The 19,371-nt window shown below is 37.0% G+C and overlaps 1 protein-coding gene across 4 annotated transcripts in view; it reads right to left on the bottom strand.

The window, feature by feature from the left end:
• Positions 1–19,371, bottom strand: part of STAG2 (stromal antigen 2) — a 38,243-nt gene that overhangs the window by 14,533 nt on the left and 4,339 nt on the right. For all 4 annotated transcript variants that reach the window (XM_009080225.1, XM_009080224.1, XM_009080223.1 and 1 more), the window contains 18 exons: positions 17,341–17,437; positions 15,982–16,058; positions 14,325–14,529; positions 11,976–12,127; positions 10,720–10,793; positions 10,482–10,605; positions 9,240–9,338; positions 9,064–9,143; positions 8,430–8,537; positions 7,677–7,788; positions 6,970–7,087; positions 6,166–6,269; positions 5,212–5,304; positions 4,932–5,021; positions 3,694–3,897; positions 2,091–2,161; positions 1,714–1,801; positions 1,530–1,610 (listed from right to left, as the gene is read on the bottom strand). In XM_009080225.1, coding sequence (XP_009078473.1) covers positions 1,530–1,610; positions 1,714–1,801; positions 2,091–2,161; positions 3,694–3,897; positions 4,932–5,021; positions 5,212–5,304; positions 6,166–6,269; positions 6,970–7,087; positions 7,677–7,788; positions 8,430–8,537; positions 9,064–9,143; positions 9,240–9,338; positions 10,482–10,605; positions 10,720–10,793; positions 11,976–12,127; positions 14,325–14,529; positions 15,982–16,058; positions 17,341–17,437 — 1,977 coding nt within the window. The remainder of the gene's footprint in view (positions 1–1,529; positions 1,611–1,713; positions 1,802–2,090; positions 2,162–3,693; positions 3,898–4,931; positions 5,022–5,211; positions 5,305–6,165; positions 6,270–6,969; positions 7,088–7,676; positions 7,789–8,429; positions 8,538–9,063; positions 9,144–9,239; positions 9,339–10,481; positions 10,606–10,719; positions 10,794–11,975; positions 12,128–14,324; positions 14,530–15,981; positions 16,059–17,340; positions 17,438–19,371) is intronic.

A 19,371-nucleotide genomic window follows, 5' to 3' on the forward strand; every position in this document is an offset into this window, starting at 1 on the left:
GCAAAACATCTAAGTTAATCTTCATTTCTACACTAACTTGTCAGTGTTTAGCTCAGCTTCTGCCATCCATCAGGCCTGTGATAAAGCTTTAATCACTATTACAAAAACCTCAAGACTGCTGTTTACCCTTTAAAGAATAAGCTAACAAAGCTTCCAAATCCTTCACACAAAGAAGTGCTCCTCAACAATCGATGTACGCACTTCATATCTGGTATTTGGGTTTGGAAATGTTAAAAGCCATTAAAACACAGATGGGTGAACAGCTAGCTAGGCAGCGTTCAAGTTCACATTTATTTAACGCACCTTCAGACTGTAATTACTTACTGGACTAATGAAGTCTCAACAGAGTAAGGGAAAACCACCATAACTTGGCACAGGTGTTGGGTTATAAAACCATTAGTACAAGTGACACAGCATGATTTTCCACTCCTGCATCTACCAGCTCATACCACCACACCCTAAAATAGTAATTTCTTTAAAAGTATTCACCCTCATATCTAGTGTACTGTAATAATGGATTATTGATTTATACATTATTAATGCCATGAGTTCTGTGTTTTCTCCCTAGTAAATTGTGAGAGTCGCACACAACTTCTTTTTCTTACACAAATAGCAATGTATGGCAAATTCTTTTCAAAACCTAAAGAATTTACTATCGCCCCTCTGACAAAAATAAAGATGTTTTATCAGTAATTCCAATAACAAAGTGCAACACCAGCATAAATTTCCAGTAAAAGAACAGTCTTCTTACAGGACTGTAGAGAGCTTCAGAAGAAGTATGTTTGATTATAACTTTTTTTTTCCTAGTTAAAACACTTAGAAATTCCATTCTAAACCATACAGCCTTTCAAAAAACTGTTTTTTGTTAGGTAGTTCACACAGTGAACCACCTAATCACACTCTTCAAGCAACGCTGCCCAGTGGATACAGGAAACCTTAATACTTCCCTCCAAGATTTTTCAAGAAGTGAAATTAGAAAGATGACATTTGCCAGAGCTTTGCCCTTCAAGATGACTATACATAGAACCAGAACAGGCCCTCTGACAAAATCTGAAATTCAACTTAGTCTTTTAGTGTCTCAATTTAACACATTTTAAAGACTGAAGAGCAAAGCAAGATTGCAACAGACTGAGCAATAAGAACACTATGATAGTGTGCAAATTCTTTCTACTTGAGAGCAGTAAGACTGACTACACTGTTTATAACTTACATTCTACCCCTTCTTAGCATTGTTACTGTGCCTAATAGGCATCACATTTATTTGCAATTACTTTAAAATTCTGTCAAATGAAACACAATATTGACATTCAAATAATGAAAACATAACAACTGAGGGGCACTAGGTTTATAAGTCAAGCGCTTAGCTACTAAAACTAGGAATTATGAAGAACTTATTAGAAAAGCAGCATCAGGCAGGTACCAGTGTAAACAAAAGTCTTAGTCTCAATTAATTCCATGACAGTTCCACTTGATGACACTGCAGACATGTACAAATGTTTATTTACTAATACAATTGGAACAAGGCATACCTTTGTGGAACTGCTTTCAGTAACTTTTGCTAGCTGCCAAAGGATTACATAATGAGTGCACTGCAGTGCATGAATAACAATCTGAAATCAAAAGGAAAAAACGCATTAGATGACAAAGGCCAATAAAAGACAGCAACAAAAGCTATTTGTTGTTGTGCCTAAAGAACACATTTCCACTACAGACCTGTTCTGGCATGTCTCCATTTTCAATGCCAGTTTTCAATAACTTGTAGTTGCAGCCAAACAAGTCCCATCTTGATAGGTCATGAGCACTGCAAGCATTAGAAATGAAGCAAAAATGTAATTTAACTACCACCATTTCTGCAATTTTAAGTTAACAACTATGAAAAGTTTAACTGGTCAAAAAAAAGAAATAAAAAACAAGGAAGTGAAAAAACACAACCAACCATAAATACCTCCCCCTCCGAACCCCAACATACAAAAAAGCAAAGGAACAAGTTCTCATGAAGTTGCCTTAAAAAGTAAGAGGTATCAAATTAAAATCAAACAAAACCAACCCCCCTACACCACAAACTCAGATGCTTGCAGAACCCTACTTACTTGTGAAAAGCAGTGATTCTCTTCAGTGTTGACAAGACTTGATATGCATCATCTTCATCAGGTTCCTCCCCCTATTTAATAATCACATAGTGAGATACTCCAAGCAGTGTACTTACTCTAAGTGAACTGGAGAACTTACTAAGAACACACACAATCCCAAACTGGGAGGGATGGGGAAGGAGAGAAGCTGATTCTAAATTATTGATCAAAGTCACATTTGCCTCTAGAAGAGTTGGAGAGATAAGGCAGCAGTTCATGTCTAGAAAGGGGCTTGATAGTCTTAAAGGTCTTTTCCAACTTAAATGATTCTATGAGTCTATGAAATAGCAGCACAAGGAGAGGGAGAAGGAGAAAAAAATAGTAAAAAATCTAGGATAGCAGAATACAATGTATAAAGTAGGTGCTTCTAGTTTCTCTGAAGAATCCAGCAGAGGCCACTGTCAGACAAAAGACACTGGACTAGATGGGCCACAGGTCAGTACCAAAATCTCACTTTAATCACAGAAAATAAGTCTTTGAGAGAGGTAAGGGATGTGATTTGTTCTAATCTTCCCACAAGTTCTGACAAACTTGCATTTGGTGAAAGGACTAAAAATTAAAGGGTCCAAAAAGTATCTACTTGTACATAGGATAAACTATCCGAGATGAAGAAACCTCTCCTCTCCTCAGTCTAGCAGAGATACTGCAAGTTTTACTATTCTGTAGTTGCACAACCTCGTCAAAGAACTACAGATTTCAACACTTCCACCAGAGTATTTGCGATTTTCCTTCAAGCTAGCTGTCTGACATCTCATCTCCTTGCTTAATGTCTCAATCTCTCTTTTCTTCACAAAGAGAGAAACTCAAAGGGTAACTACGCACGTTTCTTGTCTAGGGTTTCTAGAGTGGAGTCCTAGTTCAGGACAAAAAGCAAGGGGAACAGCAGCAAAGCTTGATTAACTACAAGTATCTAAGAAGTGTGGAGAATAAAGTTGTCAAAAAGACACTTCCCATGCTCCTTAACACAGATGAGGAGGAGGAGAAACAAGTTTTGTCTGAATGTCAGAGATCCCACATAGTGAAGTTAAATACTCCATCCGAAAATTCTCACTTTTCAGAACAGCACAGTGTGGGAACAAAGTTATTTTTAAGGTATTAACTGCATCTGCTTGCATACAGGAAGGCAAGGGGGAGTGTTTTCCAGAGATTTTGGTATTTAACAACAGCCAACATGTAATCACAGCAAGACTAACAACAGTACTACATCTCAGGAGAATCCTAGTGGAATTACAATACTACAACTCCCAAAAACCTTAAGTCTCCAAACCTAAGAGTAAGAAGTTGATGGATTTTACAGTTTATCTGAAACTTGTCTCAAATTCAAAAAAAAAAAAACTTGTCAAAAGGAGATCAAAATTAAAGACTCACTATGCTAATATAAAAGAACAGTTTGTGGCCACATAATCACAGCAATTATACTGTTGTATTACTGCAGTTGATTTAACAGTCTTGAAAGTCAGAGAGGAGTTCCCATCCCTAGCTCACTGACTTGCACAGGAATGCAGAAAAACATACTGGAAATATTTACAAGGGCAGGAAAAGTTGATCTTGCACATTAAAATACCTCTTGCAGGAAGTCCTCAAGAAGTCGATTAAACTTGTCTGCCAACTCATCTATTAACTGACTTCTTGCAATGTCAACCCTGTTAAAGATTGTGAATTCTTCATTACAGAGGGCATGGTATGTTTTTGAACAGGCTTCCAGAACATCTATGTCTGTGTGCTTCTCCACAATATCCCGGATCTGTCGCAGTAAGGCATCCAAATGCTACAACGAAGATGAGCCATATTAAAAAATATAAGGATTCATATACAAACACACACACATATTTTTAATAAACCTTTACCTTTTAAAATTCTTTAATTCATTATTTGTCTAACCATGATAAAAACATGAAACACTTCTAAAAAAGCCAGTGAAGCATCTGAGTAAATTAAAAGCCTATTTACAAAAATTAAGTAGGAACTTTTCAAAGTCTAAAGATTCAATGCATTTCAAAAACTCATTAAAAATCTGCAATTCTCGGTATGGTTTTATCTAACACTTGAATTTGTAATGACAACTGAACAACACAGAAGCATTTACCTCCTACTCACACAAACGCTTATACATGGTCTTAAAAGCTGTATAATTGAAGATTTAGTTTCATAACACTCAAGCGTTGGCACTGAAGCCAAATTAAGTTGTTCTTATATGCCTTCCCTCAACCTGAGTTGCTCACTGCTGCTCTGTCACTGCTAGGCTATGCTGTCAACTACACATTTTACCACTTTTTGACTCATGATTTTCAGCTGCTTGTTTCACAATGCAGCAAAATGGACCATGTGAGAAGAGAAAATACAGATGAGAACAGCTTCAAAAACTTCATCATCACCGCAGAGAAATCAAGAGCAGTAACCATGGAATTTGCGATCTGGTAGTTTTCCCGTCTCATGCAATGAAGATGGTTGTTTACTAGTTCTAGTGACCAGTAAAAGAAAGTTTACTGAGATATTTCTACAAGCTTTATCTGTCAGGCAACACACCTCAAACACGAGCACAACCCAGAAACAAATGTTCTTGATTAAAGTTCATCTAACTGGCAAGATTTTCTGTTAAAAACTTGCCAGACAGGCCTTAGAAAACTAACTTCCAGTATTTCTAAGCCAGTCACAGCCCTGAACTCCAAGTCTCATTCTCAGTAAGAGTTATGGCAAATAGAAGTCTTGTTTACACAGAAAATCCACACCCAGAATGGTGACTGAAATTCAAAGAAGTCTAAATTCTCCTTCTGTGTTAAGTGTTACTGAATGTTACTTTACCTTTTCTAATCGCCCTGTTGTGTAAATCTCCAAATCAAAGTACTGGGGCAGCTGCAGTAAGTTGGTGACTTTTTCTGCATCCACAGAATACTGTAAAATTGGCAAGGAAAAGTTTAAAGTGAAAAAGTCTTGGACAACATAGTTCATTATCGAACAAGCGAATATTAATAAAGACTAGTAAAAAACCCCACACTTGTACAAGCCATACCATTAATCACGAAAACTATACCTGTAAACATTTCAACAACAGTCCATCAGCAAGAAATGGAATTAAACCTACCTTTGCCAGCAACTGAGGAAGGGCCACCGCAAAAAGTTCAGTAATTTTTGTCCTGTCATCCAACTGTGTTTTCTTTTCCTTTGCTGTCAGCACCTAAAATATTGGTATGGTAAGGATTTTATAAATAAAAGTTCTGGTGGAAAGTTTCATTGCCATTAATAAAATGATGATTAGGTACACAGACCTCTAATATCACTGCAAAATATCAATGTAAAGTGGGAGGGCAGTGTGCACTTAAAAAAGGAAAAACAACATTCAACACTCAAAAGATGCAATTCAAAGTTAGACTTAATACTAATAGCATCTTAAAAACAGAAGTGATAATCTAGAACTGAAGTTTTACCTTCCCTGCAACAATATACCATGACTGGAATGACAACGACAGAACAGGAAACCTTTCAGCTTGCTTATGATTAACAATATTTACTCAATTCATATGCCAAACCAATCTCCATGCAAGTTTTCAGTCTGTACCTAAATGAGTTGCTTACCAAAAGATGCACCAGTTTTGAGAGCAGTTCCCTTCCCTGCTTACTGTCTCAGTAAAAAAAGGGCTGCCTGAACTCTACATGATCAGAGAAAAGCCAATTTGTGCACTGTCCTCCCTCCAAGAGACTTCCCCTCATTTTGCTCTTTCACACTGAAAATAGTTTTAGCTTTTCCCAAACATTGATTTTTGTTCTCTTTTCCAACCAATACTACTTCCAAAATCAATTTTGCATTACCTTTAATAGTACCAACAAATACAGCAGTCCAAACAGTATTAAGCACATGCCAAACTCCAGAGTGAGTGCCTTAGTCAAGGTAGTCAGACCCTGGAGGCTGTGGAGACTAAAGCTCAATTTCTGACCTCAGTCCCTTCAGCAGAAGCAGCCTACAGCCTTGTCCCTCTTCCCACACTGTCCCCACAGAGCCATTCCCACATTTCTAGATGAGTTGTTTTCTGCTTCCTACCCTTTTTCCCGTTCCTCTTCCCACAGGAGGATGACATTCAGCCGCTTGCCGAATTGTACACAGCATTATTTCAATCAGTGCGCTTTCCTGCCGATCTGTTAAAGCTGGAATTTAAGAAACAGATGTGAACACACAGCTTGATTTTTCATTTTCCACAGGCATTAGTATCTAAGGATCAAAATATGTTTGGCTTTCTTTAAAAGGAAAGAAGGCAGCCATTTAGGCCAACAGTTCATTTCCAGGGGTTGGGGTAGCAGAGGGGAAAGAGGAAGTAAGTACATTATAAAACAACTCCAGAAAATATTTAAAATTGAGGAAATATCACTGGATGAGTCACAGGATAGGATGGAGCAAATACAAGTTTTTTTCATCATTTTTGTTCCTTTGCATTTTTCAGAGGTCCATTAACTAGGACCTATGAAGTATGCCAGGAGTTTTGTTTGGGTTTCCTGTCATTTAAGAAATGATGGTATTTTTCCATAGTGTAGTTGTAACACTCAAATGAACTAATTTCACAAGCAACAATATTTCATTAATGCCAAAAGTGCAGCCTGAAGCTGTTGAACAAGAAGGCAACAGGACAGTGCGTGCTTATTCCTTCTCACCATTATTCTCCTCCTGTGTCTCATTTCCATTCCAGAAGTGCTCTTCTACTCTTCCTCACATTTCATAATTAGTATTAGTGATTTCTTATAGTCATGGAAACACAGATTATATGCAGACTCATAAATGCAAACACTGTATTTCCTTATTGATCAAGACAGAAACTGCACAATAACATAAAGATGTACGGAAGTCTCTTACGTTCTTCTCCATTGAGAGGCTCCTCCAGCAGAAGACTATTCATACATTCCCAGTCCTTCAAGAGGTCTGTTGCACAGTCCCACATGCTGTCCACAAGGTAAGCAGCATGTTCATGCAACTAAAATGAGAACAGGTTAGGGTTTTTTATCAGCAATAAAGTTCACTGCAGAACTTGCTGTCACGCAGGGTATTTCTCACGCTCCTGCCTGTGGCAGAAATACAGAGCAGGTTTTACAAGCTCTCTGGTTAAACAGAAAACCCTCTTATCCCATTAACTTACAAAGATGAATCCAGACCAACTGCTACAAAGAGTAGTACTACAAGATCTGTCAGAACTTGGAGGACAGGTGGGTAGGGTTTTTTTTTTTGTTTTGTCCCTCTCCTCTTAAATCTCCTAAATCACAATTTCTTTACACCTATTTATCAGGTTGTAGCATGGCAGAAGAGTATTGTGACACTAGCACTCACACACTGTCTCACCACTGTGCACTGACAGATCCTTCAAACAAACACAACCACACAAAAGTCTTTTGACCCCCAGATTGTTCAAATAACAGAAAAACCAGGACAGATTCATGGTTATTAACCAATGAGTGGGGGGAGAAAAACAACAACAAAATTAAGCAATAAAAAAATTACAACAAACCACACCATCACCAAAACCCCACACCCCATAAAAACAAGGACAGCTGTGAAACCCAACTTACTTCACTTTCCAAAAAGAAAAACACTAATGTCTTCACAAGATTAGCATTCGGGCTTTGTCTTCCCCTTCTTTTAAGCATTCCATCATCTTCAGCATCTCTGCGGCTGAAAAGTCTAAGAGAAAAATTATCTCATGATAAGTTTCTTCTTCATCGTCTTTGCCACAGTCAATTCATACAGAGATTGTGGTTTTTGCACACTTAATGCCTTGCTACTTGGTTCCATGTTTTATTCTGATAGGAAGTAATTTGGGACAAGCATTTTTTGAATAAATTTCATATATGCTGAGTCAGTATTTCACTGACTGTTTCCAGTGGAATGTACAACCGTAACAAAACACTTTACAAGCATCAGTGGAAGAAGGAGTGAAAAGTATTAGATGTATTCTGTTCTCCTACACACCTGACATATGTTAGATTTTATATTTTTTAAACACAAAAATATTTCATGAAAGGGTCATACGAGCCAGTGGGGGAAGGGTGCAGGAGAGGAACTACAAATGGGATGTAAGCCCAAGTTTTAGGCACCAAACTACACGAGCATTTAGAACACAGGAAGGATGGGAAAGGAGAAGACAGAGGAACATATTTATTATATTCCCTGACAGTACAAGCTCTTGAAGTGCAGCCTTCAAAATTGCTCTCTACTTCCCATTCAGAAAAACTTTCTTAATTAAAACTAATGAGAATCACAGTATTAATGGACACACAAAAATCTACAGGAACAAGAAGGTAACAGAAATTTTTCCATCTTACTTTTTATACAGAAATTCCCCTGCGGCAACTGCTACCGGCCGATGAGCTGAATAAACCAGATGGTAGACATTTTCACAGTCTTCTGCAGTCAGGACTTCTTCACTACTCCTGGAGTAAGGATGGGTAGAAGGAAAAAAAGAAAAGGAAAAAAAGCTGACTCAGAGTATGAACTCTAATGAGGGAGATCGAAATGAAGGAGTGATTCAAGGAGTATGAATGAATGAAGGAGTATCAACCTAAACCCTGAAGTCTAAGTTCCAAAGTCTTCCTGAACAAAATATACTGATGTATATGAGCACTTGCTCCAAGATTGTGCTCGAAAGTTCAATTACTGTCTGATGTGCCATACATTCCATACTCGTCATTTCAAACATTCCATATAGCTTCAAACTATGGAGGCTTTATTCTAAATTCCCAGGCCTCACACCTACTTAACTGTGGCAGATAAGTAACAAGACTGTTCTAGTCAGATTACTTTTGAAATTCCAATTTGAGTGTAAGATGCACAGACATTTCTCTAGATTTTGGATTATCTGAAACGTCATGTTGTTGGCCACACCCACAAGGATGAAGAAACACTTTTTAAATTCCAATATTTGTTCTAAGTCAGATAAAGAGATACACATGTACTTACTGTAAAACAAGAGTGAGTAATTTTATTGCTTGGACTGCAACATCATATTCTTTGTCAAGAGTCATAGACACAATTCTATCCTAAGAATACAAAAGAAAGTATTTTCAAAGAGGAAAGAAGTGTAATGTAATTTAAAAAAATTCATCCATACTTATAAAATAAGAAGTTACACTAACCTTGAACCGACTGGTGAAGAGTTCCAATTTGGAATTAAGCTCTTTATTGTAGTAAAGCCCTTGCAAAGCAGTTAGGCATTTGAGTCTTACTTCCCCTTGCTGAAATAAAATTAAGAACTGAATTAAAAGTCAAGTATAGGATACAGATGTGATCTTCACATCACACAGGACAAGTTTCTTCTACAGTCTGAATTAAGTCAAAGACAAAAACCAAATGTGGTCAAGATATACTATCAATAATCACGTTAATGACATAAGAATATATCCTTGCTCATACCAAGACAACAAAGGGGAAAAAAAACAAACAAAATGCTCCAATGTCTTATTGCAGTTAGCAACTCTAAGTTAAAATGCACTTGTTTAATTCTTTCTAAATGCTCAAAGTATTTTTAAGTACAATTCTGTGTCTTTCCTTTCACTTAAACTAAAACTGGCAACATCTGCGTCATGGACAACCACTCTTGTTTGATCAGAATAATTAAGCAGATAATGAGAGAAATATTCCTCCTGAAATACAAGATCTAATTCAGCAGAGAACATGTGCTGAGGTACAGATACAGACACTTGAGAAAACTAACAACTGACTTCACAGTTTTTATCACCCCACTGCCAGAGGGTTTTTATCCCAAACTCACAAACAGCACAGCATGAGCACACATCCCTCATTTGTGTCACTTCAAGTTATATAGTTCGAAGTCTCCAACGCAAGAACTGAGATAAAGTGCTGACTCAACAACAAATCAGGGAGTATTTGTAAACTATACCTATTGACTTCTCCAAGCAGAGAATACTCTCTAGCTGGTCAGCAGCAGCTTAAGGCACTCAACAGCACGAAGTGGGACTTTTCCCATGCTTTTTACAGCTAGCTAGAATGCTAAAACACTTCCTAACTTGTTGAAACAGAGAACTGTTAGGCTACAGCACTGCATTATTCTATACGACACGCACTAATTTTAAATAGTTAAGTAATGTAGAGGTTTGTATTGTCAATAAATAAACAAATAAATTTAATCAATAAATAAATTTCCTTACAATTAACAGTTCCTTGAAAATCTATACATGCTCTCTAGAAATATTCAAAATATTCCAGTCTAGTCTATGTTGCAATAACATTGCTTCAGACAAGAAAAGCAGTGACTGATTCAAACAGTTATGAGATCAGAACCTAGTCTGGCAAGGACAACAACCCAACACAGGGAGTTATGCTTCAGGGTTCCATTCCCTTCTCTCAGTGCAGCTTACCTTATCATGCATAGTCCATCCTACATACTTTAGGTAGCTGTCATTGAGAAAGGCATCACTGTACATCTTCATCCATATTCCGATCTCTTCAATGCAGATTGCTCGTATTTCAGCAATTGCATCTCTGGGGAGAGATGGGGAGCAGTAAGTTGAAACAGATGAATAATTAGAAATAACCTGCCACCAGCTTCCAAAATAAATTGGTGAAGGTACAAATTACTTGCTAAGATGAACTTACCGGTATCTGTGCACAAAAACACCTTTAAATATTGCATTCATCATGTTTTCTATTTCATCCTGATTTTCTTGAAGCTGAAAGAATGAAGTACATCAACAGTGAGCACCACTTTTACAGTCAGATCAGTACTGATGCTAGACAAACTAAACTAAGTTAACATTTCCAAGTGTGGCTATTAAATCCTTGCCTGAAATAGTCACAAATCCATTTCACAGTGCAACATGCTATTATTTAAGGACAAAGATATCTCAGGTTTCTGAAAGGTCCTTCCTTAGCTTATAGATAAGAAAACCTGATTTAATTTTCTAGCAACATCCCTGCCTTTTCTCTGTACCTATGAATTACTCTGACAGGACTGGTCCTGCACACACAACTAGCACAGAGACACTGAATGGGTGTTTAAGGGATCAGTCTCAAACTGCAATATCTTTCCAAGATGAACAGAAGACAAAGTTATTAGTTTGTCTGAACTGTCAACAAAGCAAAAACCTTAACAGGTAACAGCATTGAAGAGCAAAGGTGAGATGTTTCCTTTGATCATGAGAAGCTTATTTCTCATGTCTAAAAATACCTCCACAAACCCAAACAAAACAAAAGTGAAAAAAAAAAAAAAAATCCACACAGAAAACAAACCACCAATTCCCTCCAAAATAAAAACTTAAACCTGAATGAAATAGGGCTTTCACCAAGACAGCACTGTCAGCAATGAATCAGCAAGTCTCTTTTACACAAATGAAAGAAAATAGAAGTAGACTGCATTTTCAATTTTGATAGTGTTTTCTGTAGATGAAGAAAGCCTTATCTAAAGCCTTTAAACACATTTTCTGCTGAGCTCAATATTGACATTATAAAAGCAGTATTTTGCCCCAAGATACTGGAGATCTTCCCCAGAAGCCAAAAGCAGTCAATGTATGGCACTTTTTGTTAAGTGTTACAGCTCAGTTTAGGAAACTAGTCCAGAAATATAACAAAAAAAAAAATATGCATTACTGATTAAAATCTCTCTTACTAATTTTACTAAGGCAGTACTATTTTTAACAGTTCTACATTTAACTCTTTACAGAAAATAGGACTGTAAGAAGCACCTGTCAAAGTTTTTTAAACATTAAGCATGAACAACTTAAAGAATTAAACAGAGAGACCAGTATTTATTATAATTATTTAATTATAACCAAAATAAGTTATGGAACAAGATTATTAGTTGCCATTTATTAACACTCATCACACGCCATGCACACCACCGGAGCTGCACTAACCTCCTTCCTTTTCTGTAGTAAGAGTTCCAGCCTATCATTAGCTCGTTTCCCGATTATTTTATTCCGCTCTGCTTCGTACTGCCGCTGTGTGTTGTCCATGTTAATACTAAGATTTAATGCCACATTCACTAAAGCAGTCATCAGCTTCATGGCTACAAAAGAAAAGTGAAAGTAATAAGAATTATTCCAAAGGTTACCTGATCTAAGAAAACTTATAAACAAAAATCTTGACACCTCCTCCTGTCAACCCTTTCTGTAGTCATGAAAATACGTTCACTGTAAATTTCTTCATGCCCAGACTTTGGCAGTGTTTTACCAGCACTGCATCATTACTTACCAACACAATACATAAAACACTGTTATTCTGTTCCTTCTGTCCATTTTTAGTGCTACAAACATTACCACTGAATTGAGATATAGGATACGCTTCCTCCCCAAAACAAAGGTGGAATGCAAGATCAACAAACTTAGACCAGGAAATAGTAAAAGGATCCCATTATCACAGCCAGTCAGGCTGATACCATACAACCTTAACTATACAAGAAGTTTCTTTCTTCAAAAGGAAATGGCTTAGACAACCAACATCACCATATCACACCAGACTTCTTCCCTCAATTTAACAAGAGACAGGTTTTTTTAAAGATTCCACTTTTAGCCCAAGCAGAGAAAGCACATCAGCCAATTATAGGCCAGAAAACTGTCCCAAATGTACAATACACTTGCATGGCATTTTTGGTGTGCTTTTATTTCTGAATCGAGCCTTTCTATGAGGGTGCAGACAAATATCCCTTTTCCAGAAACAAGGAGACAGTCAACAGTGTGCTTGCTTTGCTTACAAACTCCTGTAGCAAGGCATGAAAGGGCTTGCACTGTCAGAGCACAGAGAACGTTTTTGTGCATGTGTCACCAGCACAAAGCTGATGAGGAAGGCTTAAGACAACACAGTTATATTGAAATATTGTCACACACTCTGATCTCCAAAGATGCCAAGATGAAAGAACAAGCCTAAGCTAATCACAGAAGCCAAAATTACTGCAAATAACAGTAAATATGGATACAAGGAGTTTTGTTAGCTCTCCACCCCATAAAAACCACAATCTTTAAGAATACAAACAGTAAACTTGGACAAAGCACACAAGTAATTACACTAAATCAACAGAACTTACTCCTGATGTGAACAAATGCAAGAAGATTGCTGGTAAAAAATACTTTTGGGACATGGAACAGGACAACTTCTGCAACTTCCATTCGGGCATAACTCAAAAATAAAAAAACATCTTTGCTTAAGACCTAAAATTCTGCATTAGTCATATGGTGCAACAGTCAGAATTGATGATACAGCAGAATCTGTGAATTGTCCTGAAATAAGAGGTTGTGTTCCTCTCCATAAGAAATGCCCTGGCTGGTGGGAGTCCCTCAGAGCAGCCCCATGCACAGTGTGCTAATGGATATTCAAGAGAGCTATCAATGAAACAGGACAAGTGATAAGAGCCATCAGGACTGCAGCCAGCTGTGAATCAGCCAGGTCCAGGGAAGCTAACAAGAACTACTTCCAGTGTGACAAAAATTCAGTTTCACGTATGGCCTAAATTCACCTTGTTCAAAGTAAAATTGCTGCAATAAGCTCACGAAAGCAGAATGCTACACAATGCCATTCACCACCCTCCTTCAGTAACCAATGCAGGTTTAGGACTTCCTTATCCAAGAAGCTTATCCTTTTGTCCATATAATGACATGTTCTTTAAAACACTCTAGACTTAACTCCAATTCACATGAAAAGGTCAATTACTTAAAACCATAAGAAACTTAGTGACTGTATTAAATATTCGTATTATAGTAAATATTCATATTAAAATGATCTGTAATGCCAAGACTGCAAATGCCACTTTACATTGTGCCATGTCCTCAATATGCAGCACAATTTAAATTTGTAGTCAAAACTACATCCAACATAAACTACAACTTCTGCTTGACTTAATGCAGAGCATAAACAGGTTCAACTGCATTTGAGGTTAAAAGACACCTACACCCTTATTTATGACCAAAGACAAACTTGTAGAATGAACTGAAGTTTCCTTCTATTTACTTTTTCCCCTAGACTTAAAGGTAGTAAAAATTAAGTACCAGACAGCTGGTAAAGAATGTTTTAAAATAATGCTGAGGTTTGGTAATAAAAAGCCTGTAAAGCTAAAAACACTGTCCCAAAACAAGGAGCATTGGATTAAAACTGTATCACACAATGAACACGAGTTGAATGTTGAGTATCAAGAAGTTCAACCAGAACAATTCTTCCCTGTGCAACACAAAACACAAAATGTAAGCAACACCCAAATAAAGATAATCACTGACCTGCCAGGGTGCTAGTGTGCCGGAACGCTCTGACCTGGGAGTCTGACAGCCCCGTAAGCAGTGAGATGACAGTATCCATCATATACTCATCATATATGATGCTGTACTGACATTGTCGGACAAGGACTCCAATGAACTCACAAAAACTGGATTTAAACTTCTTCCACTGGGGGCCAGCCATGGTTAGTGGATAATCTCCACTATCCTATTAAAAAACAGAAAAGACAACAGGAAACTCTTTCAAATGTCTTAAAAGTTATTTCATTAAATAAAGATTAAAAAGAGATGAGTACAACTTTAAAGCCAAGATCTCAGAGGCCCTGAAAATGACACATCAGAGGAATGTGATTCCATAAATACGCATCTACTCTGCAGCAGCTCAGGCTTGTTCTAACACAGAGACAACATTCTAACTACTAATTTCCCATTTTTGTTTGACTCAAGAAAAATATAATACACCTTGCAAATCTACTTCAGGTTACACCAGAACCAGCACATGAACAGGTTTAGAAACAGTCAGTTCAGGATCATAATAAAGTTTAGATGGAGATGCTCGTATCAGACTAAAATCCCTGAAGTCATAAAGTGACCTACTGGAACACCCTGAATACAACAAATGTGTGTTCCTCTCCTGATTTAGGAGCCTTTACAAATAATGGTAAAATGACAGGGGGGAAAAAAAAAATCATTTGTGTCAGTGCTATTGTGAATAGTTTCTTTAAGAGGTTGAACATCATCACAGGTTGAAAAAAGAAGAAAGTATCCATGAAAAGGGATTAGAAATCTGAGAGTTGTTCATTAGAATTCTGTTACAAGAAAAATTGAGCATGTCATAGCGATAAAAAAAAGAAATGAACAGTCCCAGCTGTAGCTTTATAAATTGGATACAATATTGTCTTAGAGTAATCAAATCTATTTATGCATTGAGATCGTTCTAAGGAACACTAAAATCCTTTTAAAGAAAAGGATATTACATTTTCCCCTCAGTTAAAGTAATGGATTTTATTTTTTTTATTATTGGGGGAATTATTTATGTCCCAGACAAATTTGGGGAGGACGATTTAAAGCTACCTTTGCTCTTTGGAACACAAGGTGAAAGGAATACCACACAAACTCACTGAACAAAAAAACCCACCACCCACCAAAAAAACCCAACACATCTCATTTACCCCAACACTCAGTGAAACAAAGTGAAAATTTAAAGGGAAAAAAGCTATAATCCCATGAAAGGAAAAGCATTAGGCTTCAACTGAAGAATAATCAAATTCAAATCCCCACAATTTGTAGATTAATGAATGCATAGAAATAAATTTAGCAACCATTTCAAAAGAGAATATAAGGTCTTGCATGCACAGCAGGAACAGGGAGGCATCCCACACAGCCCCACTGTAGTAGGAGTTCTCACTACTTCCAAACTGAACGTTGATATTGATTTCTTAGAGCATTAATAAAACAAGTTAGACATGCAGAGCTTTACTGCCTACTCTCACAAGTTCAGTGAAGGAAGGGAGTTTAATATTTTCATTCATAAAAGTCCTGTCATTCTTGCAGCTGCCCTTATCCTTGAAACACACCTCCAGCAATGTGATCCAGCAAGATTAGGACAGACAAAATAAAAAGTTTGTATCAATACATAGTCAGCTCTTCATAAAATTACCTCATCAAATTCTTCAGTCATTTTTCGGATTATTTCAGAGTTCTGCATATGTCGGAACATCTCTGCTGTAACAACTCCTGCAATTTAGATATTAGATCATCAGCACTTTTAACCTGAAAGCAGTAGATGGCAGATGACATTCCTCCTGCTACAATGTTAAAGTGATCAATTTTCAGCTAACCTACAGCTTATACATCTGTTTTTTTAAGAAGTTACACTTTGGTTTTTAGCATCCATGTAGAGCAAGTGTTTGGCAGCAGAACTTCACATAGATATATAAAAGAATGCATATACACACATGGGTTTTATTATTCTTCTTTTTAAAAATGTGTTTCTCTGCATGTACACACATAGAATTTACTCATTCACTCATATTCAGAAGTCAAAGATACTTGTGCCAGACCTCCTGATCAGCAAGAGGTTACACCATCTGAAGTGACCTTTTAGGATTCAAGATATCAAATGGTATAAGACAATTCTGCACAGTTATAGTTCTACTTATGTTCTGCACTGTAATAAACAGAGTGATTTCATACAATTTCTATTTGTCTTGGCCTCAAACTGTTCAGAGTGTAAAGGGTGATACAAAAAACCACACAGATCTCCCAAAGTTAACTTCAAAATTCATGACAAGGATCATGTCAGGAAGCATTAAAAGATTCTGCAGCTTTACCTGGTAACAATAATCAAAAGGTCACTGCTCTTGAGAGCATGGATAACCTCTGAGGAATGCTGTTACCTTTCTGCAGATTTATGCATGTTAAAAGTTTGTCAGGACAGTGAAACGCCTGAGTAGAACAAATTACATCCAGTCCTACTCTATCATGTGCAGTGACACTGCAGGGTAAGTTACCTTCTCCTCAGGAGGAGGTGAGAGGAGAAAGAAGGGATGTGGAAATGAAGAAAGATAATAAAAAAAAGAAGAAAATAAAACATGGAAATACAATCTTACTGTAGACAGGCTGTCCATAGTATCTTTTAAATCAAGTAAGTCTACAAAGGCTCTGAAGCAATCTTAAAATACTCAACGCTAAGAAATAGATAAATCCAAAGTAGAATTCCAAGACTGAAAAAGCTAAACTATCAGTGTTATGAGACAGTTTTCTGAAATAATAGCAGGAGCAGAGGAAGATGAAGCCAGTGTTAAGTACCAGTACTGCATTCTATCTGCAGTGAATACTAAAGGCCTAATCAACAACCTGAACTATAATATAATCTAAACCTCCTGCTCCCACCTGCAGAAATACTAGTTTGACTGCAAGAACCCTATAATGTAAACTAGCCACAGGGATGGAGGAAAGAATGAGAATCACACGCTAATAATACTTAAATGGATGAGTAAACATTTTGGTATCTTACCTTTGCAGCCTGAACACTGAATAAAGAAGTTAATGAGATCAAGAAGTGCTATATCTCTGTCATGTTTGTATGACTCTATCCAGTCATCCACTACAGACTGAAAGGAAACAAAAAGGCACTGTTCAGTTTTCATAAATTTAAAGTGTTATTTAACTGCTTTCCAGTAAGTGATTCTTCTTCCTTGCTTCAGTAACTTGAACTCTGTCTTTTTTGATACAGAACTAAAGGTCTGAATGATCCTTTACTGCCATAGTATCAGTCCTCAAGAACTTACTTTATTCTATAAACACATACAAGGACAAAACTGACACCTAAACATAAAGCACAGGAACAGCATGTATTCCTATAGTAACTTAATTTTGAGGAAGAAAACAAAAATAATTGGTAGGTTTTACAGAGTCATTTTATTTTCTGTACAATCCCTCATCCCCAACCCCTCCACACTCACTCTCCCCCAGCTACTGGTGCTTCTCTAAAGATAGTATTTGGGCATCCAGTTCCAACTGCTACAGCTCCCCATACTCCTCCTAAAACGTGTTCTTTTGATGAATTGTTCTCTACACACATTAGCCATACCAGGATGAACAGCACTGCCTACACTGCACGGGCGTTAATTACTCTGTAGTCACTAAGCCAAATAGGAACAGGAGCATTTCATTTAAAAAAAACTTAACATGAAGCAAATTAATAGGATACCTGTGCTAATGGCTTTGAGAAAATAGAATTTACATGCAATTATGTTTTAACCATCCATGTGTATAGTATAAACTGTGTACTGCCAAGGTCATTAAAATACAGAATCACACAAATTAACACAGGCACAAGAGACTCACTTTAATATCAGGCTCTCAGGTTTGACTTTTTTTAATATGCTGGTACCCTGTCCTAGAATCTAGGGCCATTCCAAGTAAAGAAAAATGATGGAATAATTCAGAATTTCCAAAAGCTGCTGACTATGCAGCATCTCCAATGCTTCCTGTCTGAATTCTCAGTGCTTACTCTCACAGGCAATATTGCTGTGAGGACAAATAAAAGAGATTGCCATGGAGAAAAATTTCTGAACAGAGATACAGCTAAATCCTCCTTCCCTAAATTTAAGATTGTTTACAGCATGATGCACAACTTATCTTAGTGAGACAAAAAGAATGCAAAACAAAAAGTGAAACTGTCATAGTCTTCCCAGTAGGAACACAATCTATGATCTAGTACTGACTGGACTGATCTGCATGGAGGGAGGAAATATCAAGAAAACATCTTAAATTAGGCTTCTAAAGAAGGTCACCATGGAAGAAGCAGAAAACGACAGGAATGGGACAAATATTTTTTTGTTTTAAGAATCTACTAATTTTAAAAAACCTCCAGCAAAACAGTATTTTCTTGAAACATTTTGTCTCAGTGAATGAACTATCTGGTTTTGCCAGAGAACAGACACTAAATCAGAATGAGGTATGGAACAGAATTTAAAGTAAATTTATTAAATTATTATCAAAATCTTTCTGGGTGAGCAAACACTGAGGGTCATGGAGAAAACTTTCTACATTGACTGCTGACCTGGACTTTATTTTAGAAGTATTTTGAGAGTTTTTATTTCTTTGTAAATTTAAAAAAATATTTATAAAGACTCAGGTATTAATTCCCTAACTCAATGGAGTAATCTGGCAAAGGTCCATTTTACTCTTGGAAAGCAAAGTATTTTTGACTGTGTATCATTTTAAACAGTTAAAAAGTCCTCAAGATACAATTGCTGATAAGTGGCTGAACATGCTGCACACAAGAGCAACAGTCAGAGAAGTATTGTTTTTCCACTCACTTTGAAATACCACAATGAAACAGATGATGAAAGTATCAGATTTTTTCTGTGCAAACCCCAAGTATTCTGTTCTTGCTCCAAGCCCTAATGCAGGAGCCTGCAAACCTGGAGAGGACTGCCCAGTGACCCAGCTTCCTGCACACGTATCACGAAGTTGTAAACTCTAGATTTCCAATCCCAAAGATAATCTTTCTTCCAATGCTGCCGAGGAGTCACACGAG

Source organism: Acanthisitta chloris, unplaced genomic scaffold (genome assembly GCF_000695815.1).
Source record: "Acanthisitta chloris isolate BGI_N310 unplaced genomic scaffold, ASM69581v1 scaffold13758, whole genome shotgun sequence".
Lineage (NCBI taxonomy): Eukaryota > Metazoa > Chordata > Aves > Passeriformes > Acanthisittidae > Acanthisitta > Acanthisitta chloris.